General features: G+C 48.1%; 1 protein-coding gene across 4 annotated transcripts in view; it reads left to right on the top strand.

Annotated features, from left to right (window-relative positions):
- UIMC1 (ubiquitin interaction motif containing 1) overlaps positions 1-25,818 on the top strand; it is a 38,696-nt gene that overhangs the window by 7,000 nt on the left and 5,878 nt on the right. For all 4 annotated transcript variants that reach the window (XM_069869344.1, XM_069869345.1, XM_069869347.1 and 1 more), the window contains exons 3-9: positions 4,234-4,321; positions 9,102-9,226; positions 9,542-10,723; positions 14,249-14,313; positions 16,859-16,947; positions 17,877-17,956; positions 21,157-21,337. In XM_069869344.1, the coding sequence (XP_069725445.1) occupies positions 4,234-4,321; positions 9,102-9,226; positions 9,542-10,723; positions 14,249-14,313; positions 16,859-16,947; positions 17,877-17,956; positions 21,157-21,337 (1,810 nt within the window). The remainder of the gene's footprint in view (positions 1-4,233; positions 4,322-9,101; positions 9,227-9,541; positions 10,724-14,248; positions 14,314-16,858; positions 16,948-17,876; positions 17,957-21,156; positions 21,338-25,818) is intronic.

Here is a 25,818-nt window from a genome sequence, read left to right as displayed (position 1 = left end):
CAGTGCCATCTATTTCTGCATGGCATCCCTGTATTCCCTTTGGTGTGGAACATCCCATTGCCTGAGTATTCTTGTGTTTGGAGATAGTCACAGTCTGGGTAAGTAGCAGCGTGTGTTGATGTTCAGATCAGGTGTTGGTTTGGGTAGGAAGAGGGAGGTGCATTTGGGCATCGGCTGGAATACCCAGGCACCGCCCTGTCCTGTTCTCAAGTGCAGTGGGCACATGTCTGGCCTGAGGGACATCTTTCAACATTGCAGCTCAGATGGCAGTGCCCGCGACCATCTGAGTGAAGGAGAGCCATGTGGGAGCGTTGCTGCTGCGCCCTGCTGTCCCTACGGGCTCTGCTGTGCTACCGAGGGACCCCGTGCCACCAGTTCCCAGAGGAAAAGGCAATGTGAGCGTTCTCCCAAGGAGGCTCAGCAGCTCTGCTACATTTGCTCCTTGGAAGTCAGATTGGTCTGATTCCAGGCTCTTCACAGCCTAGTAAAAACCCTTTTTTCTGTGGAGGCCTCCCTCCCGTGTGTCAGGACTGCGTGTCTGGTGCGAGCCCTGTTGTGTCTCGTTGTTCAAGTCTCCATTTCCAGCAGGTTTGTTCTAATGAGCTGAAAGACAGAGCAGGGCTGAAACAGATTCTGAACTGAAGTCAGAGACTAATAAAGTAGGGTGTGATATTAATTTCAGCAGCAGTCTTGGCTAGAGTCAACCGTGGCACTTCCAACATCTAATTGGCTTTTAAAAATAAATTAGTCTGGTTTTCATCTGCATATTTCCCATGCAGGACGTGTGGTGCTTAGTTGTGCCCTATTGTTAGATGGTCCCAGCTGCCGTTGAGCAGTAGAATTACCCAGACCTTTTGACTTTGCAGTCTGCACTGTTAGCTATGGAGACATTATTCTGTAGCTTTTCCTTCCCTGAGTCAGTAGAAGCTGACTTCTGTGGTTTGTGATGTGGATTTGAAGGAGCAGGATGTGGGAGGCTGGCTAGTGGCTTCCATTTACGGGCTTTTAGAAGCAAGTGGAACTGTATCTGTTTCTGCTGGCAGAGTCAGGTTCTCTTAAATACGAGCAAAAGCATTTTTAAAATGGGAATTTGATTTCCTGCTGTCTGGCAAAACCAAGCAGGTTTGAAAACCAAGGAAGAATAGTGGCTGTGTTCCACTAAATGTGTAGGGAACTTTGGAAACGCGTCTTTTTCTTGATCTGTGTACAATGCTGACAGTGGAATTGCTCATAAGAGAGCATCATAAATTAAACTGCAGAGCCTGACACACAGGAAGAGAATTTGGATTCCTTCTGGCCGTTATGCTTTAAATTGACAGCAAAGGAGGAGAAACACTATCCAGGCTGGCACTGAGCAGAGGTGCGCAGTTCCCACCTCGCCTCTGCTATAATAATTAGTTTCCCCTGGAAGTTGTGTGTTGGAGATGACCTTGTAACTAAGAGTATTGGCTGCAGTTTGGGAATATTTTAATTGATTAAGATTATTTTTGGACTAGTGATCTTATTAGAAAGGCAGTTGGTTGAGTGGCCCCCTGAGTTCCTATTATCCTTGTAGACAGATGAGCATTAAAAGGTTGGGTCAGGAGGAGCAAGCCCTGTTGTGTTCTCTGAATTTTCTTGGCCCCTTCTGTTTCTACCATCCATGCCTGCATTTATGCAGAGCACTCCGGGGCCCGCGAGGCTCTCTCCCAGCAGAGGTACAAACAGCCATAAATCCTAATTAAAAGGTATGTTTTATTTTCTGGGTTTAAAAATAAAGAAGATTTAAGAATTCTTGGAATGGAGATGTGTGTGTGTGTTTTGGCCCATCAGGATTAATTGGATTTGCTTCAGCGGTTTGCTGTATGTGGCTGTTCGGCAGAACGCTGCGAAGCAATTTAAACATCTTTCTCAAATCTATGAGGTTCATAGAACACGTGTCCTGCAATCATTTTGCTCCTGCCGCTGTTGTAAATGTCGAGATTCTTCAGGACCCAGCACGGGGAACCACGACACGTACTTGGCTGTGTGGTGAATCCGTGCCGTTCCCCTCTGAGCCCCGGTGGTGTCAGAGCCTCGTCCTGTCCCGTGGTGCGTGTTGTAACCCTGTGTCTCTGGGCACTGAGCAGACACTGGCAGCCGTGGAAAGTTTGGTGCGCTCGTAAATCACATCGGTGCCCTGGAAGAGAGCTGCAGATGAGAGTGTCAGGGTTGACCTTCTGGCAAGTGCAAGAGTGATGAGGGGAAGATTGATGTCTAGAGAGAAGAGCTGGGGATTTACAGAGCCTGCTAGGATTAAATTGCCCCTGTCTTAAGCTGGAGTAGGTTTAGCGTTGTTAGACAGGGCTTTAGGGGAGAGCAGGAGAGCTGTTGCTTAAACTCATCCAACATATAATCCTGGTGTGATCCTGATACGATCCCCGCTCCCTCAGGTGTGAGCTACCAGCAAGGTCAGTGTGGGGCTGCCACTGCAGGCAAAGGCAGGGTGAGTTGGAGCAGGAGAACCTGTGGCTTATGGAAAACTGGAGAAGGGTGACATACCAGAGCCCTGGGACAGAGAGGAGTTCGCTTGCTGAGCGTGAGCTAGGCAGGCTCAGAAGTAGAGAGCATCCATCTTCTAGCAAAAGAGACCTTGGGTATGAAGCAGCCTTTTGGAGACATAGGGACAGATCTTGGAAATGGGCAACCAGCACCAGGCTGTGTGGGGAAGAGAAGGAATTGGTCAAAGAGGAAAACCTCTTTGTGTGAGCATGAGTGCATTTGGGGACTTGCCGAGCATGATTGCTGCCTTGTTGTGAGCCGATTCTCAAATCAGTGGAAGTGAGGGATGGTGTAGGTATTAGGGCACGTAAAAGCTGTAATGTACTACGGTTTCAGGAAACCACTTAATAGTATGTCTGGCAAAATCTTAGTTGGATAAATAATTCAATTTAGTCTAGATAGTAACGTTCCTGGATTGAAATCCTGCTAAAAGACTGTCAGCAAAAGCTGGTGATGAACAGAAGAGAAGCTCGTTTGGGAGAGATGTAAAGCTGAGGCCAGGAGGATCAATATTAGGTCTGTGTGTGTTTTAACATCCTCGTTAATGATCTGTAAGAGGGAGCAAGTGGTGTACATACATTAATAAAATCTACAGATAACACTAAAGCTGGAGATGTCTTGAACAAAACTCAGCGTAGAGGTGCAGTCCAAAGGACTTGGCAGGTTCAGAAACACAGGCAACAGACAGCAGAGACTGATTACACTTGAATATAAGCAGTGTATCCATTTGCACAAAAGCAGCCCAAGCCACGTGCGTCCTTTGCAGCCTCCTCCTGGTGCAGAACATGGTATGAGGCACAAGCCAGTGGCCAGTTTGCTGTGGCTCTCGTGGGCAGCAAAACCAACTGCAGATGGAGCCATGTGAAGCCCCGTCCTGGCCAGGCATGGGTCGCTGCCTGGAACGCTGGGTTTGATTCTAATCCTACCTGATTTAGAGAGACAAATTGGAAGGGGTCCGGTGCCAGCCTTCGGTAATGTGTACGCCCTCACTTAAACCGTTAGGACAGCAACTTGCATAAATTTATGTCAATTAAGGCTGTGACCGTTCCTGTTGCAGGCTGTGTGCTTAAAGCAGCAAGCACGTTGGTTGTTCGTGTGGCTATTCTTCTGGGAGGCCTCAAGATGACACATTTCTGAAGTATTCAAGCTTAAAAATGAAACGCTTGTGGTGATACAGTGAGGGAACAGCACCAGGAGTACATACAGCTGTCTCTCCTGCCCTCGTGGTGCATTAGTGTGAGTCCCTCAGAAAGTGACTGGGATTCCAGTTTGGGTCACGTGAAGTTGTCTGGGCAGCACACTGGAAGCTGTGTGGCAGTAAAGGGTCCTGGCTTACAGGTGTGGGATGTTCAGTTTAAGAAAGGTTTAGTTTTTCTGGTTTGAGTGCTTACAGACACCAATGTTTCAGCAGGGCCAAACAAATTCTCTCTAAAATCATGGGCAGCAGGTGCAGTGCATGGTGGTGACTGGCATGAAGTCTATTGTCTCTCCTACTTCTCTGTTTATGTCAGTCTGTAACTCTTTTTGCTCGTTATGCTTATCACACAGCTTTTAATAGTTACAGAATGTGCTTGAATTATGTTTGGAATTCAAATTTCACACAAACAGGCTGGTTCTTGAACCAGTGTTTGTATCTGAGCGGTAGGGGGGTGGGGGCTGGTAGTATTTCTTACATATTGTATGCGCTCACCATGTTGTTTTCCATTACAACAGGATTCAAAGGAAGAGAGTGGATTGCAGAAGAAGAGAGCAAAACAACATCTGGATAGAACGAAGTTTGCTGCTAAAAGAAAAATTGCACGTAGGTCTCAAGCATGGGGCTGGGGAAGTAGACTGGTGCTGAGCAGCTTCAGCTCTTTGTGTTGGAGATTATTTCCCTGGCAGAAAGGCTGTGATGTGCCTGGGGATGCAGAGCTCTCTGAGAAGACCCTTCTCAGGGGTAAAATCTGCCTTTCTGAATAGGCATGCTGTCACTTCTTTGTTCCCCAGGCGGCGTGTGCGTGGACTGGTGCTCTTCCAGAATAAGTGTGCGAGGGTGTCGGTGCCTCACTGGCTTTCAAAATGGGTTGAAGTCGATGTGAAAGCGCTGTCAGTCACAAACTGCTTTCCTGTTCTGACCCCTATGCTGCTGTCTTTCCCTGAAACTTCATGATGCTCTGACCTGGCAGTCACAGCTCGGGAAAGATTTGAGTCACAGCTGACAGTTCTCTGAAATCATCGGCTCAAAGCGCGGGGGCAGCTGGAGAAGCCAGCAACGTTGGGCATCATAAGGAAGGGTGTTAAAAACAAGAGATTTGGTTTACGTCATTTTGCTGTTATATAAAGCGTTGGTGCACCCACATCAACAGCGCTGTGTGCAGTTCTGGTCTCTGCATCCCTGGGACACAGTGGCACATCCAGAGAATGGCAACCCAAACCATGAAGGGCATGGAGCAGCTGTCTTATGAGGAGAGACTGGAAAGCCTGGGGCTGCTCTCTTAGGAGAGGATGGTGGGATCAAAGTTCATGTCGGGAAGACAGTGTCTCAGCTGAGCTCAGAGCTGTTGTTTACCGGCTCCTGCAGCCAGGGTGCAGTCAGTGGAAATAGCAGGAGAGATAGAGGTTTGAAACGGGTGAAGGGAAGTAATGCTTCACGCAGCATGTGGTGAGCTCCTGGAAGTTTCTGTCACAGGAGGTTGTGGAGGGGTCAGTATCAGCAGCTTTAATAAGGGATTAAATGCATTCACGGACTACAAGTCTGTAAAGAGATACCAAAGGGAATAGGCTGGGATGTTCCCACTCATATTCTGCATATAGTATGTCTGGATTTCTGTACAAGCAAAAGAGATTGCTGAGCATGGCCAGGCAGGTGGACCGTTGCTCTGCCCCAGCGGATCCGTTTTCTTTGTGGTCCGCAAGGCAGCGATCCATCTAGCATGTCAAGTTCAGAACGTGTTAAAATGAGAAAGATGTTGTCTTCTGCAAAACCCAGAGCAATCACTGAACAAAGTGGAGTACACGAGTGCTCTGCAAGCAGCAGCAGTTGGGCTCGTGAGTCCTCAGAGGGCTTGTGTGAATTAAATTGTTTTTAATAGAGGCCTAAGGCCATAGCATGAAACAGCCTGGCTCTTTGTGGGAGTTGGAACCCTCTGTGCGTGTCCCGTGCTGAACAAGTTCTAGATAATAATTTTCCTGGGGCCAAAGCTGCCTTTGTTTCAGTGTGCACATTTGCCTTCTTGAAGTGCAGGAGGTTGGGGGTGCCTGGTGCCGATCGGCTGGAGCGGCCGCTTGTTTAAGCACGTGTGATGATGGGTCTGTTCTCTCGTTCATGGGAAGCTATAATTAGACTTTTGGTGTTTGCTCTTAGGCAAATTAAGATGTGAAGTAGTAATTATTTTTCTCAGTGTCTTTAAATAAATTCTTTGAATTGCGAGGCAAATTGGCCTTTTGTAAAGATTCGGTGCTTCTGGGTAGAGCAAGTGCTTTCTCCTCAAAACTGGAAAATTTCCGGTATTTGCAGGCTCTGGCTATAAAGCGTATCCTCCCGTTTTTGCTTTGTTGTGGGTTTATTCATTTTAACCTAAAGCCATAACTAAAATATATCTGTGACGTTTCATCCTCCCAGGATAAATGGAGATATAAACCCTAAAGAAGTATATATATATTTTTTTTCTAGAAGAAGTCAGTGCTTTAAAGCTTGTTCAAATGTTTTTACTGTGATTGCACTTTGGATACTGGAAACACCGAGGTCCCGCATTTCCATTATTTTTGAGTAAAACTCTTATTAGTAAGTGTTAGAACTACAACTCGTGGGGGTTTGCATCTAATTCACTTTGCAAATGTCAAAATGGAACATAAATCGCTTAGCAAATTGCCGTATTAGCATTTAAAAAGGCTCTGAAATGGTTTAATTTGTTTAGGGCTGCAATGACTTAAAAATAGTTTCTCCCTGACCCCTCCTTCCCATCTGTGGGTCTCTTGGATGCCCTGGTCCCTGGAGAGGCTCTGGGATCTCCTGCTGTGTTGGGATGGATGGGTGGCGAGTGGATATTGGAGTGTGAGACGCAGGATTCCCAGCTGGTTGTGCTGGCGCTTCCCCGGCAGTGGGAACAGGCTGCTTCGAGGCTCACAGTGTCTCTGAGTTGTGTAACAGAGTGTGTCTGTCCAGAGGGAGAGAGGTTATTCCTCCTGAGGGCTCGGGAAGTGCAGCTCGCCTCTGCTGCACGCCTCAAAGCAGCCCAATCCCTCCTGCAGTGCTCCAGAGGTCTGTTTGCACGCATCGGTTGGGGGACAACTCAACACTCTGGATTTCTAATCATCGTAAATTATGACCAGTGCAATCAACATCAAGTTTAATAAACCCCATGGTGCTGAGAAGTGATCAAATGTGAAGCACAAACCCCTGTCAGTTCCAGACCGCTCAGCTTAAAGCAGGTCAGGTCTCCTGGAAGGGATGAGCAGAGCTGCTGTTTGCTCTCCCCAGTGTAATGCCAGGTGGATTTAAAGTTGAGATTTCCCTGTGTCTGGAGCACCTACTCAACTGGAACCGTGCTCTAAGTGCATCTTGTTTGTCGCTGGTTTCTTTGCCAGAGGCAGCATTTGTCTGGCACATTCCTTGTCCCCAGAGGGGAAATTGCTCTGCCAGGGAGGGAGACGAAAACAAAATGTACAGTAGTAACTCGCCAAAAAATGTTTCTTTTTATTAAGCTTCATGGATGTTGATGGCGTGAACGGGTGAACACTTCAGGCTCCCGTTTTAATTTAAGCACGTGGAGAGTCTTGTGTTGCAGGGCAGCGATCACGTGCACTGGTTTTCTTGCACATGTCAGAGTTTGCAGGATCTGGCCTGATTGCTGTGATGGTTTGGGCAGGGAAACAAATCAGCACGCACTGACTGAATGCTCAGGAGGTGTTTGGTATTGTGGAAACACTGCCTATTACTGCTGTTCTTGGGGATGGGAGCCTTCCTCATACACTGGGCTGTTGTGTGCTTTCCATTAAAGCATGCTTTTTTTTTTTCTCCTGGTCCCTCCTGGCTGTAACATTACAGAGTGACTTTGTCCAAGGACAAAAGATCCCCACGAGCCCTGAGAGCACTGCAGTCTGCCTTCACTTCAACCTCTTTCTTAATTTTTAAAGAAATTAAAAAAAACCCCAACCCTACCTAAAGCTGAGCGCTGATTTAGTAGGACGCGTAAAGGAATCCACGGCTGGTAATCAGAACAGTCCAAAAATGCTTCAGATCCTGCTTGGGTCGGGGAGAACCAGCCTGCCATTAGCAACGTGCTGGGGGAAGGGCAAAGCAAAGCGAAGCCAAGCCTGCTGCTGTGTGGATGCACCTCAATGCAGTCCTGCCGCGATGCTCGGGCTCTGCTAAGACCAGTGCAATCCCAGGCTGCTTCCAGGGAGGCTGCGCTGCTCTATTTCAGTAGCAGCTGGTAGGAAGAGGATGGGTTAGGAAATGGGAGCTTGGCACTTCTGAGTGCATCTTTATCCAGGGAAACGTCTGTCTCTTAAAGTGGCTGCATTGAAGGCATGTTTTGTGCTTGGGCAGCCTTCTTGTTCACATTGTGCCTCTTCAAGCTCTTTGAGCCCGTCGGAGAGCAAGCCTTTTGGCTCATGCATGAGATGGCGCGTGCAGGATTCTGCCTGAAGGAGGAAGCGGGTTTTGAAGGAAATCTGTCAATTTGTTTCGAGTGAGAAGATGTATTTTTCAGCTCCTGAGAGTGCTGTTGAGTTGTTTTCCAAGCTGCACTCCGTTCTGCAGGCATTGTATATTTTAAGCATAGTGAAAGTGTTCAATTGAATCTAAGTAAATAAGCCCTTTCCAAAGTAACTAACTGCTTTGTTTCTAAATAGCCAGTCTCTGCTTCTGGTTTGCTCTGAGTGAGGAATATTTCAGGAAGAAATTTTCTGCTGAAATAGCGGTTGCAACTGTAGGAATCCTGTTTCCCATGCATGACTGACTTAGTGATGCAGTGGGGTGGTGATGTGAGCAGAAGGGGGATGTATGCATGTGAAAGATCCTCCATAATACCATCGAGCCAGTAACATTATCCTCCACAGAGCTTTCCACCTGCGGCTTGGGGTGAAAAACATGTAGCTCTTTTGCTCTTGGGTGCATCTCCTGTGGTATTGCAGTTATCCGCGTGTCAGAAGGCAGTGAGACGTGCTATTTGGCTAGTAAAAAAGTGTGTTAGAGAAGATGTGTTCTCTATCCTGCCTTGCTGCTGAGCCTAAAAATGAACATGCTTTGGGAATCTGTCCTTTTCCTCTCTCCTTGAACGTGCATTCTGCTGCTGTAGAACGTATTGTTTGATGAGGCCAGAAGAGGTGTCCCATTGTAGTTACATACCCAGAGGTTAGGTGGCTGTAGAAACCCAAACTGAAGTTCCTGACTCAGGTTCCTTTTGTCATTTAGTGTCGCCTGCTACAGTTTTAGTGACACTTTTTCAGGAAAACTGAGGTTTAGGTGTTTTGTCTGTGTTGCTCCTGGGGAGGCAGGATCCTTGGACGTCTTTCCCAACATGCTGGATATATGTGGGGTGTTTGCATACACCTGCAGCTGTGACTTGACATCATCATTTTTCTTTGTGCTGTAGAGATGACTGAAGAGGAACAGTTTGCACTGGCCCTGAAAATGAGTGAGCAAGAAGCCAGACAAGTGAACTGTCAGGAAGAGGAAGAGGAGGAGCTCTTGAGGAAGGCCATTGCTGAGAGCCTTAGTGTAAGTGTGCTTCTGTGAAGAGGCTTACTAGGGTTCTTCAGCTACATTGCTTTCTGTGATTGCTTTGCCATACTGCGTGAAAGAAGGTTTAGCTGGGGGCCTAGCTATTTCCAGTGTGAGCTGGAGCTCTAACAGTTGCAGAGTTGTTATTTTGTGCCATTCCTAGTGAAAGGCTTGCAAAGTCTAACCTCAGCTGTCTGCTGTTTTGGGGTACACCCCCTGTTCTGATCTGGGGGGGTGTCTGCAGTCCCAGTGACGGCTCCCTCAGGGAGATAGAGAACATTCCTCTCGGAGAATCAACCTTTTGTTTTTCAGAGCTCTCAGCCCTCAGTCTCCTCCGATGCAATCCCTTCAGTCTCCTCTGATGCAACCCCTCAGCTGTCTGCAGAAGCGCTGGGCAAGCGAGGCCAAAGCCAGCCCGCCGAGAAAGAAGGCTCTGAAATCCCGGGAGGTCTGGCGCTTTGCCCTGACACCTCTCTCTCCCAGTGCAGCTCCCACTCACAGAGCACCAAAGCTGATGGGAACGGACAGATGGATGTCGCCCGGAGCCCCATGGTAGTGTTGAGGAGGTTAAGCCAGGAAATCATTGAAAGCTCACTAGGATCCAGCATAATCATGTCTCCGGGGAAGGGCCAGCCTGTGACAAGGTCAAGTGAAAAGCCTTCCTCACCAGCAAAAAGTAATTCTATTGACATGTTGCCCAGCACTCTCGGAGAGGACCTCTTCTCTTTGAGTCCCACCTTTAGCAGGGCGACTTCAGGCTCCTGGCGACTAACACCTCGAAGACTGTTCACAAGCCCCTCCAGCTCTTCCGAAGCAACAGGTCATGAAACAAAAGAGCAGCCCCTGCCTTGCACTCGCCATTCTGCAGGAGAAGCTGGAGCCGGGAGCTCAGCCACGCTCTGGAAAAGCTGGACCACAGAGCAATGTGGCAGCCCCAGGAGGAGTGGTGGAGGAGCTGGTAGCAAACACACCTCGCAGCCCAAACACACCACCAAAGTCTGTGTTGCCACAGAGCATGCAGAGCAGAACGAGGTGCCTGACAGTACCCCTGAGCTTTCTCTACAGAATGCGATGGAGGAGAAACACAAGCAGGAGGAGGCAAGAGACACAGTGCACTACTACTGGGGCATCCCCTTCTGCCCCAAAGGGGTGGACCCCAACCAGTACACCAAAGTCATCTTGTGTCAGCTGGAGGTTTACCAGAAGAGCCTAAAGGAGGCTCAGAGGCAGCTGTTGCATAAAAAGGAGTTTGGAAACCCAGTTGTGCCCAGTTCTTCTTTGAGCCAAAACGAGCTTGGGAAAGGAGAGCAGATAGGTAGGGAGAACGGAGTTGCTGATGATGCAGATGATGGAGATGCAAATGGGCAGAAGGAGTCTGACAGCAACACCTGGCTTCTCTCTTCAAAGAGGAGGGAGGCAGGGAGTCCAGGGCACAGCACAGAAGAAGAGAAGAACTCCACTTCCGATGATGAACCAACCACCAGCTACTGTCAGGTAAGAGCTTCACCACCAAGCAGGGCTTGAGCAGTCTTGCTCTTCCATCCATTTTAGGATTGAGTCCTGTCTACAAAGCTGTGTAATGCACCCTTAAATTTAGGGACTTCCTCCTATAGCCCTCCAGCTTAGTGTGAAAGGGAGGGGAAAAGTGTGTAGGCTGATACCCATAAATGTTAGGGGCCATCATGCAGCCTGGCAGTCATCCATTAATGCACCACTGAGATAAAGACTTCCAGCTGCCTTGTCATTCTCAAAAGGGTGTAGCCTGGCTGTGTGTCAGGGTGGTGAGCACAGAGATGATGCGACCACCACCAAATCTGGCAGCCCAGCTTATAAAGCTGTGACCATGTGTCTAGCTGTGCGTTTTCCTTCGCAGACAGAAAACGGGGCTTTTGTCCTTGCGGTGCAGACTCTCCTTTTTGCACCTACACACTCGTCTGCATCAGTGCGTGCTTCACCCTTGCAAGTGCTCTTTTCCCTTGTGGTCCTGTGGTTGTGGCCGGGAGAGGCTCTGCATGCTCGCAGGCGTCTTCTGCCTGCCTGAGGTGATCTGTCATCACGGCAGTGCTCCTTGTCCTTGTTCTGGTGCTTGGGCACCTTCTCTCCGGCTGGCTTGTTGGGTCTGCTAGACACTAGGTGTCAGCCTCTGTCTCCATCAGGGCTCTCTTGTTGGAGCGGAAGGCAGCTTTCTGTCACTGCTAAGTTTAAACAGATTGCTAGTCAGATGAAGTATTTATTACTGCTGTATTTTAGGTTTGTGTCAGCCTTTTCCAACCCTCATTTTTCATAATGACTTCACTCCCGGATCATTGTATAACTTTATCTTCTCTATGACTGAAGCCTCGGCTCTGTTGTTCCTGTTTTCAAGTGTATTTGATCATTTACCCTGGTGTTAGAAAGATACTTAACTTGTTTTGTGATATTTATATTCTGCCTTGTAATATTGAACACTTAGGAAAAACATCATGTCTGCATTTTCTGGTTGCAGAAAAAGTGCAGAGCAGCCTGTGCTGAAATGTGACTTTTCCTGACAATGCTTTGGCTTGGGTTTAGCAGATACAGATTTAAACAAGCCTTAGAGGTGACCTGCAGGGGAGAGAAACAGACTTGTGCCTTTTTTCATTTCTTTAGGATAGATACAAAAGACCTGAAAGGTCCTTGAGGCAAACTGCTTTTTTTCCTCTTTGTCTTTTCCTTTGGAAATGGAGGTGTCATTAATCTGGAAGATTGGGGTGATTGCAGGTCTGTGGAGGTGTACGCAAAAGCCCTTGGAGAGCTGTGGCAGCTGGGAAGGGTGTGAACTTTTAATCAGTATTGGAAATGGTGGGTTTTTTTTTATATATTATCTGTTTAATGCTAAACCTAATTAATTCTTGAGGAAAAGAGGTTTTAGTGGTGCTGAGTTGGAACTTGTAGCATACTTATCCTGACCACAGAGCAATCCGAGAAAAATAATGTGTGTGTAGAGGAGGTCTTTCTGATATTTTTAAGGTGAAAGTATAAGGAAAGGGGAGCAGACATTAAAATTTCAACCCTAGCCCCAAATTTGCCAGTCTTTTATTTACTTCAGAGAAAATAATTTCTAAATGCCCTTTCATCTGCCTTATCACTCCCTGCTTGAGCGGTCGCTACCTTCTCTCGCCTCTCTGTGCAGTCACACACTGAGGCCAGTGCAGGTGATTTACTTGCAAGATCGATATGTTTGATGTTTGCTTCTGCCTTGTCTCCATTTTTTTTCCTTCTATCAAATACAATTCCAGTGGCAGTGATAGAGGAGGGGCCCGGAGCAGCCGTGTCCCCAGTGTGCTGCATTGCTCGGAGACCCCTGGGGCTGCGCCAGTGCCACCAGGGCTGCTTTGCTGGCGGGGACAGTGGGAGATGTTCGGCTGTGGCGAGGCTACGGTCCATGGGGATGTAAAGCTGCCCTCCAAAAAACCTCCTGCCTTCAGCTGTAGCAGTGAAACGAAGATGCAGATGCTGTGCTGGAGGGAACCTGTCTGTCACTCCTCGCCTAGAGCGGGCAGAGATGTTTCATCCCACCCCTTCCACCCCGGCAGTGGCCGCTGCGACTGCCACCCGCTGCCAAGGGGTGTTTGCACCAGGCAAATCCTGGTTGTCAGGAGTTCTCATAGCCTGTGAACCTGCACTAACAAACTTCAGTGCTAATAGAATCAATTCCTTCATAGCCTTTCAAGCAAGATTAGAGGGTCTCTTGGTTTTTAAATGATGCAGAGGAGAAGACCCAGTTCTGGAGAGTGTCTGGTGATCTGTATTAATGCCATACCTGATAACATATGTTCTAGGAAAACCAGAAGCGTGCCCTGGTATTCATGACTGGTGCTAAGATATGCACGGTTCAGGAAAAAGAAATGAAATGAGAAGGCGTGGCGTTTTTTCTTAATAATGAATTAAGCTGCATAGAAATAAAGAACTGTGTAGCTAAAACAGAGCATTTGGGGGTTGGAGCCACTTTAGGGAAATCTGGCAGGAGGCTTTGTTTAGGGGTTTGCTGGGGAAGAGCATCAGCCATCCAGGAGAGGAGTCAGTCGCAGTTGAAACCTATGGTGAAAATCAAACTCAGGGAGTTTAATAGGCTCGAGGAAGGGGGAGGAACCTCCTCTTCCCTCCCTCCCCCCACCTCTCCATGGATTTCTTTGAGAAATAGCATGAGAAATCGTGGGCCTGACAGCAAGGACTGCTAATAAACTGTTGTGATTCTACCTGATTAGAGAATAGCAAGTGTAACGTGTGCGCTGGGGAAGAAGAAAGGGATCTGGGTAGTGAGTGGCATGTTAGCCTGACCTCGGCAGTGCGTAGGGCTTTTGAACAAATTTTAAAGGAAAGAATAAGTGGAGTCGTAGAGCTAAATGAAAAATGGAATAAAATGCACACAGATTTACTGGCTGTAGATTGTGCAGGTTAATCTGTTCCCTCTCTTTGATGGGATGGCTGATTTCCCAGTCAAGAAAAATATAACAGATCTTATCTGTATAAAATTTCAGAACGGTACTTCTAGTGGTCAAACATCAAGCTCTACCAGCTGATCAGGTCATACTGACTCAAGCAAATAAGTTTAAAGCTGGAGGAGGTAAGCACTGCTGTGCTGCTTGAGGGAGTGCGAGGGGACAATATGAACCTTGGATGGCGCAGCTCAGTCCAGATGGAGATGGAGAAGAGCTGTGGTTGCTACCTACAAGTGTATCAGAGTAGACACTAGGAATGGGCAGGGGGTGTTGGAAGGTGTTGAACAAAGTTGGCATAAATGAATTGGTATGGACTGTCCCGGAGTGTGTCCAGGTGGCAAAAAGTACTGCCAGGCATTATTACAGGGAGCTGCTGAAAGGCCTTGCCAAAAGGAGTGAGGGAGGCAAAAAGCTGATAAGTTCAGGATGGATTATTAACCATTTCCAGAAGAAAATACCTACCAGATTGAGTGCAGTGCCATGGACAGAATCGATGACCCAGCAGATGCTGGGGAGCTGTATGCATAGTTTTATATAATATCAGAACTCTCCTTCCCAGGCCTCCCAGGTGCTGCCTGCAGAGGATGCGCGTGAGGACGGGGAGCCCATGCAAATCGCACAGAGGTGAGTAGGGCAATTCCAGAGCGTGGGGCTTGCCATCTTGCTCTGGGGGCCTGGGCTCTTCCACTCTTCCTGCAGCGTTTTGGGGTGCAGCCTCACCAGGGTTTCATAGAATCATAGAATCACCAGGTTGGAAGAGACCCACTGGATCATCGAGTCCAACTATTCCTTTCAAACACTAAACCATGCAGGGCTTGCTGGAAAGTCTGTCTGCTGTCAATCCCTGGAAATACATGGCTTTGGAGCAGTGTGGGAGAGAGGTGGGGCGCAGCCGGGGAGAAGAGATCTGTTATTCTTGGTACTTTATAAAATGCACGAGGCACATCCTAGTACAAGGACTTGATCCTTGCCCTCCGAAGCTGGTGTGACAGGGTGCAGTTAAGCTGTGGAGGTGGGTAGGTGAGTTATAGCGGTGTCATCACGTGATCTGATGGGGAAGGCACATAGGCAGCATGGTGGAGGGTTTACTGGATTTTTGTGTGTATTTTTATGCTCTTGCCTTATTGCTGAAGAGGAAAGAAGGGAGGAGGAAGCCAGACGGCACTGCCTATCAGCCAAAGATAGAGTGCAGTGCTCCAGAAAAGCCACTTCAGCAGATGACAGGTGTGGGACAAGTCAACATGATTTTCTTCAAATTTAAGCCTACTCCTCTTTTCCTTTTTTTTCCTTCTCCTTCCTGTGGGATGCAATTCTGCAGCGAAGGCTTTTGGGAGAAGAAGGGCAAATAGGAGAGGATTCAAGGAGCAAGTTACAAGAGAGGGCAGATAACGTCGTGTGTTTAATTTGCTGGGTTATGTAATTTAAACCTGCTTTGGAACTGCCAACTTTCCTCTGATCTAACAGCATTTGGCCCCAGCAGTTAATATCAATATGCAGAGTATGAAAATCCCTCTTACTTGCACCTTTCTAACAAGCTTAAAGCTCGCCTTGGGGAACAGGAGGAATCTGCGGCTGCTGAGGCTGATGAGTCTGCGACAGCTGAGGTCTGAGCTTCTGTGCTTGCGTCGAAGGCACCGAGGTGTGCGCTCTGCAGCGCTGGCCTCCCGCCTGCTTAAGACAGAAGAGACCAGGGCTGAATATGAAAAGAGCAGGACCTCTTTCCTTCAGTGTAGCTGATGGAGTTGGTTTGGGACATTGCCCAAGCTGCTCAGGAGCTCCTGGGGCAGGACACACCTGGGTGTGCGGCCCCTCCTTGAGCAGCTGGCACATCTGCAGGCAAGGCAAGAAATGGCTGCGGTCTTCGCGGTTTTGTGCACGTTAAGTGTTGCCATCTGGCTCCTGGTAATTTGCCAGGCGCAGCCCTCTCCTGGGTGCAGCTCAGGCCCCCCGGCCGGTTGGCCTCAGCAGCTCTTAATAGGAAAACACGGCTCTGAGCTGTCTGGAGGTAGTGAAGCAGGGTAGGAAGCAGCAGCGGAGAGAAGAAGCTGCTTTGCTTTCTGCAGGCCACTCTGCCTGATTGTTTTACGCTTTGTGCAGAGCATGGGAGATTGGGGTTTTAATAAATGATTATAGGCTTTGTTACCAGGAGATAGTTGGTGTAGCAAGAAATGCGGTTTGACTTCAAATTGATTAGCCCATTTTATAAATGTCATAGCAAGTTGTTTTCTGCGAGTTCTTTTGAAGTGAGCCCTGATGTTAGACACAGACTAAAACATGCTCAGCCTGGATTCATAACAAATGCTTTGAGATGCTTTATGTAGAGAGAAAAGCCACTTGTGATTTCCTATCAGAATTCTCTTATTTATCATAAATCAGCAGTGGCTGTTCTCCTCTCTAAGGCCTGTGGTTGGGCTTAATAAATCTTCTTTTTCTCAGTATGGGGATTCATGTTTTTCAAGTGTGTTCTTGCATACTTGATCAGACTAATCAGAAAGCCACGCAAAGCGCGGAGCGTGTCAGCGTGAGTGCCAGACTTACTCAGCAATGCCTGCCTGTTTCAGAAAGACACAGTGCAGAATGGGGGGAGGAAAAGCAAAGGAGGAATCCGAAGGTCAGAATGAGTGGAACGTTAGCCGGTGCTGCTCAGAGGAGCCGCTGCGCTAATGCTGTTAGGACTTTGCTGCAGGGAAGCTTTGCCTTGTGTTGCATCTGTGCTGCTTCTGGCTGCCTTGTGCTGAGATAATGAAGAAAATTAGCAGGGTGAGGGTAATGCAGGATAAAGCAGAGTCTGTTCTCTTCTCTCTGAGGAGTTTCTTCCCCGGATAGAAGCAAGCACAGTGCTGGTACCTGTGCCCACTCCCAAATCTAAGATTAGAAATAATAAGAGACTGCCACAATTGTTAGCAGGTATTTTTGCTCCCCTCACGTGAGAGAGTGACCCTTTCTGCCTTTTTGTCAAGGGCTTCTAGAAGAGAAAAATGTTCCTTTTGGGGCTTTTGCTTAGGACAGCAAAAAAAAAATGTTGTTATCCTGGTTGTTTCTGGCTATCAGGTATTGACCACTTGGAAATTATGGCATCATCTGCTGTTCTGAACTGCATGAGACAGGTGGGTGTGTGCTGTCACATCTGCTGGATTGGAGATTTATATTGTATTTATATTTTGAACAGCGTCTCCGTGTTGACCCCACTTGGCAGTAAAAGGAGCCCAGATATTGCCCCAGAAAACTCTGCTGAAGAGGAGATCTCTGTTTGCCCAGGTGAGAGGCATTTGAGAATGTTTTCAATTTTGCACTGAAAGTTGCACACTAGTAAAATGCAGAGAAAAGAAGAAAATATTCGAGTTATTTGAACAAAACGAAATTTCTTTCCCAGCTCTGTTTGTCAGGACTGAAATTATCCAGGGAATATAGTTTGTTGCCCTGTTTTTGGACCCATTTCCAGACAGTTCTGTGACCAGAGACTGCTAAGGACTTGCTGCTGAAGAGACTCTAGGATGTATGTCTGTATGGAGGGATCACTCAAAACAAGGTGTCAGGAATGGATCTTTTCAATACAGTCAAGAAATTTTCAGACTTTTCAGTGTCAAGTTATGTGTAAAGCATGACAGCTGAAATAATTTTTATCTTAATTAATTAAATGTGTTTGACACCAATGAGTTTTTCATCCTTGGTCTCTCCTAGCATGTTTGAGAATTTCTAGTTCAGAGTTTTAAGTGAGAAAATTAATAAAGAGACCACTCCTGTTCCCGAGCAGCAGCGGAGAGAGAGGTCATGGTGGTAATTGGAGGCATATTTTGTTGCTAAGGAAGATATGGAGGTCTAAAGAAGGTGTGACTGTGAGGCAGACTGCAAAATGGGAGCTCTGTTTGTCTTGATGCAAGAGAGAGAGCTCTTTTCTTGTTTTGTCTCTATCCCAGCAAGTGTCCCACGCACTTTCCCTGTGTCTAGTCTCACTCCCCACGAAGCCGCAAAGCTGTGTTGGCTTTGTCCTCGCACCACTGTGCTGTGACTTTTAACCCCTCATCTGGCTGTGTTGTTGCACATTGTCTGATAACATTTGTGGCAAGTCTAAAAAATGTTTTGAAACTGTGAAAATGCTGGTAAGAAATGGGTTGAGTTACGTCAACAATTGAGGAGATAGTTTGGGGGCTGCAAAGCTGTGCTGACACGGAGGTGTTTTTCTGCAGAGACCCAGCCGAGTCCACTGGAAGCTGTTGAGACAGAGGGAGAAGAGCTCTGCTCAGGCAGCAGAGATGCACCTATGCAGGTAAAAGAACCTGAAATCGGGGAAGGATCCTGTTTCCAGTCCTGCTGTCTAAACCTTGGTTCAGCTGGGCTGTGCTAGTGTTTCCCCTTGGGTGGCTGGGATCTTGAGCTGATGCTGTTGGGATCCTCACAAACAGTTCTCTCTTTGATTTCCCCCCTGCTTCATAACTGCAGTCCCTTTTGGCTGGAGGCTGCGTGCAGCTGCTTCTGGAGCCTTTCAGTCCTGTAGCTGGAGAGTTGTTATCAATTTGAATACATTCATTTATACCTCAAGCACTGCTGTGCTGGAGGATGCCATCGGTGTGGACAGCAGCGCTTGGAGCTGTAGTGCTGTGATGTTCAGTCGTGCAGAGGGACCGCAGGAGCTTTGAGGGGAGTCCTAGTAAACCTCAAGTCACTCCTGTTGTGATATGCTTTTCCCTGTCCTCTGAACTTTGGGTTTGTTCTCCACCCACCACGTTCAAGAGGCTAAGGCAAGAGGTTCACCCAGAAGCGGCTGGGATAAAGATGACATCAAAGTGTTGAGGGCTGGTGGTGGTTTGTAGTCCATGCAGAAGTGACCCGAGCCTGGGAATCTTGATTTCTGTGTTAATAGTTAATTACAATAGTCAGTGGCAGGGCCATCCTCTTACCTCCTGATGCAGATGTGTGCTGTTGTGTGGACCCTTCCCCGTGTTGTCACACCTGCACTGCAATTGCTTTGCAGCTGTCGCTGTGCCGACATCTGACTTCGGTTCCTGCTTCTGATAAAACTCCCTTTGTCTATTAATTTAGAGAGCGATATCAAAGGGGTTGCCAAGTACTCCTCTGGCAGGGTACATGAATACTGAATTGTACAGCTCTTGACAAGAGGATTCATTTGTGGAAAGCTCATTCTGGGAGACTGCAGCTTGTACAGTGCATCTGCAGCTCCGATGTCTCGTTGTCACTAGGCCTTTTAATAAACCAGCTTCTGCTCTCGTGTGCCTTTCATTTTGCAGGTATCTCAAAGCACTGCTCAGTCAATTAGAGACTGCAGCAGGGAGAGGCGGCGGACCTGTGCCGCAGCCGCCAGAGCACGTTCATGACCCCATTTGGCTGTGGCCAGGACGCTGCCCTGTCCCTTGTGCCTTGCAGAGAGTTCCCCAGGTCTCAAACCTCCGCCCAGACGGCACAAGCTGATCGGCACAGTTCGGGAGCAGCACCGTGAGGCTTCCTAGGGACTGTCTGACAACGTTATCGCTGGCTGCAAGTACCGGTCCTGAGCCTGCAGCCCTCCAGGAAGGCAGCAGGAACACGGCTGCCGTGTGCATCAGCAGTTCTCATGAAGCGGGCGTAGACCACTGGGACCAACCGCTTCCTAGCAGATGCTGAGCCAGGACACAGGAGTCTTGTTGGGCTCAGCCTCTGGCATCGCTGCTGGCTGCGAGTGCTGTGTCTCGTAGGCAATTTTCCCTGCTAAAGAGGAGAGGCAACAGTCTGCCTCTGACAGGGGTGACTGGTTCTGCAGTTGAGGTTTTCCAGACTGCTACAGTAAGGCTTTGTACAAGCGGTTTTGGGACTGTGGTGTCTTTTGTTACAGAATGTTGCATTTCCATTTAAAATTAGTAATTTACCACTGAATGTAGGCGGGCAGGGTGTGCAGAGCCGGTGATCTCCTAAGATTGCTTTAAAAATGGCAGCTAGAAGGAGCAGTGCCTGCTGCTTTTCTCATGCTATTTTTTGTGTTGTCTGACTAGGATATAGTGCAAGTTTGATTTGATCATTCATATTTTACACATTTGTTTTTTATGACTCTTCTGTGTGATGCCCCACGGTGAGGTCTTCACAGGATGTAGTGACACTGGGATGTGAGACAGGGTATGGGTGTTAATGCTGTAAGTGATGTACTCCAGCAGCCTGTGTTCGGCTGGAGGAACTCTTGTGGCAACTCTTCTGCAGAAACTCAGGGCACAGAGCCTCCCTGGAAGTGAGAGAGCTGTTCCTGGGGCTCCGTGCCGTAGCCTTTCAGCTGGTGTCTGACAGATATGCATTTTGTGAGTTTGATTCTCAGTTTAAGGCTCAATCGTGCAATTTTTTGCATGGCTCCTTGGAGTCAACAAAGCACCCTCCTTCCCTTTAGGACTTAAAAATCAGGATCAGAGCCTTATTTGGAAAAGCAAGTAATAACAAAGCACTCCAGTGGTACTGAGCGTCCTGGCTGACCCCAATTACTGCTTCCCTGAAATGATACCGTTGGAGGGAAGCAGACAGCAGTTTTGCTGCATACAGTCTGCTTATCCCTAGGAACAGGAAACTCTCCTATGTTATTTTCCTATAGATTTCTTCTACATGGTTTGTATTTAAATAACTTCTTTTAATCATTATGGGATGGAGGGGGGAAAGGATTCTTAAATATGGAGAATCTTGTAGCAAGTCTGACAAGGCAAAGCTTGAGCTATGAGTGAGATGGCAGCAATCTGCTGGGTCTTTGGAACATCAGTAGAAGAGAAGGCTGTATCTCAGCGGGTGGAAGTGGAGCACCTTTTTGGCTGTGCAGCCCCTGCAAAAAAGGAGCAAGGGAGTATCGGTAAGTGGTGATGCTGTCCAGAGAACAAACACAGGCTGTGACATTTTGCCCTGGTGAAAACCACTGCGAGTAATTTTGTGTGACACGGATTTTTAACAGTATTGCCTTTCTCCTTGATCTGTGTCCCCTCTGATGACTGCTCCAGCCACCTCCTCTACAGAGGAGGAGCTTCCCAGTGATCTCTCTCAACTGCCTAAGAGCACAGCAGCCTCCTTTCTTCCTAGGGGAAGCTGTGTTCCCAGACAGTGCTGCCTGTGTCCAGAAACCGATGAGCACAAGTCAGGTGTTGAACTCTTGCTTTGCCCCATGAATTTTCCATCAGTTTCGCTTCCGAGCTTTCCTGATTAATGGAAGCTTTGCTATTTTTCCATGGTAGTACGGGTGATGTTTGTCTTAACTGGTGCGCGCGGCTGTGCAGGGAGGTTTTGCTGTGATTCAGCAGGACATGTTGTTTTTAGAAGAAGAATTAGTTATTAGTGCTGCACAGTTTACTCAGCCAGTGGTGTTATTTCTGACTGGCATATGATGAAGGGGGAATAAAACTTTCCAAGAAAAACTGAATCTATGGGAGGGTGAGTACCCACAGCACGGAGCTCTGCACGTAGAGAGATGGCATGACAAACTGTGTAGCTAATTTTTTTCTTCCTCCTTAGGCTGGTGGAGATGAAGATGCTGGTGGGACTGTGTCTGAGTGCAGCCCTGCTGACCTGCTGACAGCTGCTGACTGCGTGTCCTGCCCGCTGTGTGACCAAGGCTTTCCAGCTACAGAGATCGAGCTGCATGCTATGTACTGCAATGGCATCGTGGGAGAGGAGGCTGGCGGGGACAGTCCAGGTCTGCCAAGTGCTGCTTTTTTGTGTTTGCTCCTTGTGCTTGTCCCCCTTTCTTATTCCTTGCAGCCAGGTGTGGCAGTCTTGTCCTTCTCGGGATATCTAGTGCATGATGTGGCATGTAGGGAGCTTTGTTCGCTCTGCCTTGTTCCATCTCCAAGGTGGCCATGAGAGTGGCAGCGGAAGCTCCTGTGTCTCCAGCACCTCCTGCGCAGGGACATCATCTCTCTGATTGACTTCATCATCACATTATTAGTCGCTTGGAAAGTGTATAATCCAAATCTTACCACAGAACCTAGCCCTGGATCTTCAAGCAGTGCTCATAAGACGCGTCTATAGTGTTTTGTGAGGACCTGCAGAGTATCTGCTGGGCGTAGAAAATGCGTAGAAAAAGGCTTCCAAGCTGCGCGGGTGAGCGTCCTTCAGGGCTCTTGAGAAGGGAGAATATTCTGTACCACTCCAACCACGGCCTGCGCTCTGCAATGAGTCTGACACTTGTATGTGCAAAAATGGCTTGTTCAGCTGCAAGAGGTTGCAGAAAAGTTTCCCTCTTGTTCCTCTAAAATTGCAAAATGATAGCTATCGATCTGGGAGCTTGGATTTCTCTCCTGCATGTGAAGTGTGAAGCATAGAAGTGCGGTCACAATGCCCATATTAATCCTCTTTGCAGACTTCTTCCTATCAGTTTTCCATAGCCAACCTTTGTAGAGCTTAAGTGAACAAATACACCGCTTGGTTATCAACATATTCAATAAGTTATGTTTTAGCTGCTGCTTGAAATGTAAAGTCTGTGTTAGCACAATGTCAGGTAATATCAAAGTAGTAGCTTGTAATAAGATTAACTTTTCAGGTTGTGAATGTATAATTTTCAGTTACATCCTGGGTTATTAAATGCAACCTAAATCTATGATGTTTAAGCAACTGGAGCAAATCAAAGGTAGTACAAGAACTGTAACTTCTGCATTCCTCTAGCAGGAGGAAGTTTCACCGTGTAATCTTAATGCAGAGTTGATGTACTTTTAAAACACAAGGTCTCTGTTATACTAAATCTTTGGGGATGTGACATGGGTCCTGTCAAGATGACATGAGCCAGAGTCGTGGCTGATGCTGCTCAGTGCTGATTTTTGGTGGGGAGTTCTCTCTGCAGGTACAAACAGGCTACTAATGCAAAGCGTTCAGCTCAGGCAAATCACAAATTATCACAGCTCCTCCCCATCCTCAATGCCGATAAACGTCTTATCCATGCTACAAAACGGAGCAAGTTTTTTTGTATGCCTTTTAGCAGGAATGTCTTCGGCCCCGTGGTAATCAGGTCCCTGGTGTGGCTGGACTGTGAGTCTATCCATTGATCCTGGGGAATCCTGACTGTGATCAGGGAAAGGCTTTGAATTCTCTGGCAGTGCGAGGGAATTTGTTCTTTCCTTTGGTGTTGGCTTTCAGCAGGACAGAGTTCAAGGCTGACCTCTCCACTCTGTTTTCAGACTGGGCTCCTTGGGGATATTTGTAAGGATAGTTATTTTGGAATTGCTACTCTGCTGCTCTGGCTTGTTCAGAACAATCCCCCCCATAAGAAAACTAGTCTGGAATAAAAGAGATTTTGGTCTACAGTAATGGCTCTAAGCAGAGCAATGGTTCTGGGACAAAATCACAGTAATTTGGGTTTTCTATTGCCAGTTATTCTAGTATTTTCCCTGTCAAGAACGGGCTTTATTAGCCATAATGGACTGTGATGCTTGTGTTGTTTGCACCAAGACTCTTTGCAGGACCACAGCCTCCTGGACTTGGAGCAGGACGGAACGTGGGGCAGAATCCTGCCTGCCTTCTGGGACTCTGGCTGGTGGGGAACCTTGGTCCCCTTCCCAGTGGCTGCGCGAAAGCAGCAGTCACCGGAGAGGTCTCAGCTGGTGGGCTGGCCAGGGGCGTTTGGGTTGGATAGGTAGGGGTGATGTTTAGCTCTGAGCAGAGGCCAGACAGGAGCCTGGCACAGCTGTGCAGGTACAAAAGGATTCTGTTTCCAGGGCTGTTACCTTGGCATCCATCACTAGCACAAAATCCATAGGTAAAGCTAATGCATGGGGAGAAAAAAGGGGTTGGGAGAATTGTGTTCTGCAGCAAATGCCAGCTCCTCTGTATCCAGAAGCTGTTCTCTGCCGCTGCAGCACTGTGCGCTCTTGGCTGGCGGCTGGCTTCCTCTAGAGCACAGCAACAGCCTTGGGTGAGAGAAAATCAAAGTTCTGCCTTCTAAGCCATGTTCTGATGTGTTAAGGAAAGACGGCTTCGGTTTTTCTTTGGTGCATGGGGTCAGGGGTTCCTCATCTTCTTCAGACTTACTAGTTGGATTTAGTCCTGATGTCCTTGGAATTGCAGATGATGCAGTCCTGCAGAGTACAGCTGTCAGTGTTTTTTTGTTTTAAAATTACACAAGTGTGGATTCTTGCTGGTTTTGCTTTTCTTCCCCCTCTAATCATGCACCAAAGTCTTTCAGTGTTACGTATTAGGTGGCCAGCTCAGCGCAGGGTGGCTGATACCTAAGGACGGGTTTTCAAAGGGTTTAGGCGGGCAAGATGAGTTACAGTTGCTTCCCCTTCCTCTGGCTGGATGCCCAGACCACCACATACCTGGGCAGTGTGAAAATCTGATCATGAATTTCCATCTTCCTGTGGTGTGAGTAAATATAAAAGAAGAGCCTGCTGTTGTGTTAGCTACTGTACCACTCTGGCGAAGGTTCAGGACCGGGGCTTCCAGCTCAGTGGCTGGTGTTAATTCCAAGTGAACAAGTGGAGCCATGAAGTGCTGTGCCAGCTCCCTCTTTCTTTGTGACTCGGCTGAAGGGCTTGTGTGTGTGAGAAGGGCTTTAGTGGAGTCACCGCATCCATCGCCCGCTGCTGCTGCCAACGCAGGAATCTGCTGGTCTCAATCTGGAAGCAAGTCTTGGCTGCCGCCGAGTACAGCAAATAGTCTCGAGCTTTGGGACATGCTCTATTCATTCTGCCCTCCATCGACACGCTCCCAACCTCTCAGCTTCCAAGCGAGTCCAGGAAAATAAGGATTTGGTGTATCCCTTCCTCCCAAAGCCTCAAATGCAACTTGATACAGCTGTCAGTCTTCAGCAGCAGCATTGATGCTGTTAAAAACCTCCTGACATCAATAGAAGTGGCTCTAATACAGCAGAAAGAGACACAAGATGGATGCAGAGGGAAGTTTAAACCCTTCTGTGGAAGGACAAGATGCTGGCGAGCCTGCTGCTAGCAGGATCCTGCACAACAAGCAGTGCGGCTGGTAGTGACAATGGGGAAGAAGCTGGGGGTGAGATGGCAGGGGGGTTGTGCAGTGAGGTGAGGAGCTTGGTGACCATGGACCTTGCTGCTCCACACGCTGATGTGATCTGGCAGCTCCAGGAGGTGCCAGGGGTGGGTGTTCCTATATCGGGGCAGTGCTGGGGAGGGTTTGCTCCTCTTCCCCAGGCTGCGAGCTGAAGCCAAACAGGCCAACCTCGTCAACCGCAAGAAATGCCAGAGAAAAGGCTGTTCTTGGGCCACAGCGTGTGTCTGACCCAACGAAGAACATCACATCTGGGAGAGTTTCAAGGTTTCTGTCACACAGCAGGTCAGCTCTGCTCTGTGGTGGGGATTTTCCCCATGGGAAGTGTTTTCCCATGTTCTGAACCCGGTTGCTTTGGGCGGCTGGTGTGTTTGTCAGGGTCATGCTCACCAGCTGGCCCTGTTCTCTCTCCTCCACTTCTGCTTCCAGCAGCACAGCTGGGGATCTTCCCCTGGGCAGCTGCAGTCCCAGACATCTCTAATGGGCCCATTATGCCAGATGTGTTCACTGCTTTTGGAAGAAAATAGAACTGATTAACACCTGAGCTGCTGCACGAGGCTCCCGAGATGGTGTTAAAGGAATATTAATGAATGCACGCTGACTTGGAGAGCGGCTTTCACCATGCTGTCAAGTGCACGTGTTAGTTGGGTTGTTGGGAGGCTGGGTGGCCTGAGGGTTGGCCACGCTTATCAGTCCTCCTCTCCAGGCTGCCACTTCGAATCTGGGCCAGGCTAAGTTAGAGAGACATCCGCTTCAGTGCCTGCGAGAAACGAGCTGTTGGTATCAGTCATCGCCTATGAGACAATAGCCACGTCCTAGGAGACACTCAAGCTTGTTTCCTCAGTGTGGATGTCTCACATCAGCCCCAACAGCTCCTGAGCACCTCGCAGCGCGTTTGCTGCAGATTGGTGATTGCTGCTAAGGGAAAGGCTGTGTTGTATCAGCATTGGGGATAGGTGTTGGGGTTGCTTAACGCTCTGGAAATGGTGTTTTGATAAAACTCTGAAGGATTTGTTCCGCACAAAATTTTGTGCGTCCCTTTCTATATCAGATGATGAGCCAACAATAACAGGTTTGTTGTGCCTGTACCTTGGATTCAGACCTTTCTCTTAATGAGAGCATGGGAAGCGGTGCTCCCAGGCTGTAAAATAGCTCCCTGCTTGT

Source organism: Phaenicophaeus curvirostris, chromosome 15 (genome assembly GCF_032191515.1).
Source record: "Phaenicophaeus curvirostris isolate KB17595 chromosome 15, BPBGC_Pcur_1.0, whole genome shotgun sequence".
NCBI lineage: Eukaryota > Metazoa > Chordata > Aves > Cuculiformes > Cuculidae > Phaenicophaeus > Phaenicophaeus curvirostris.
The sequence above is the reverse complement of the archived record's forward strand: the minus strand, read 5'-3'. Positions and strand labels throughout refer to the sequence as shown.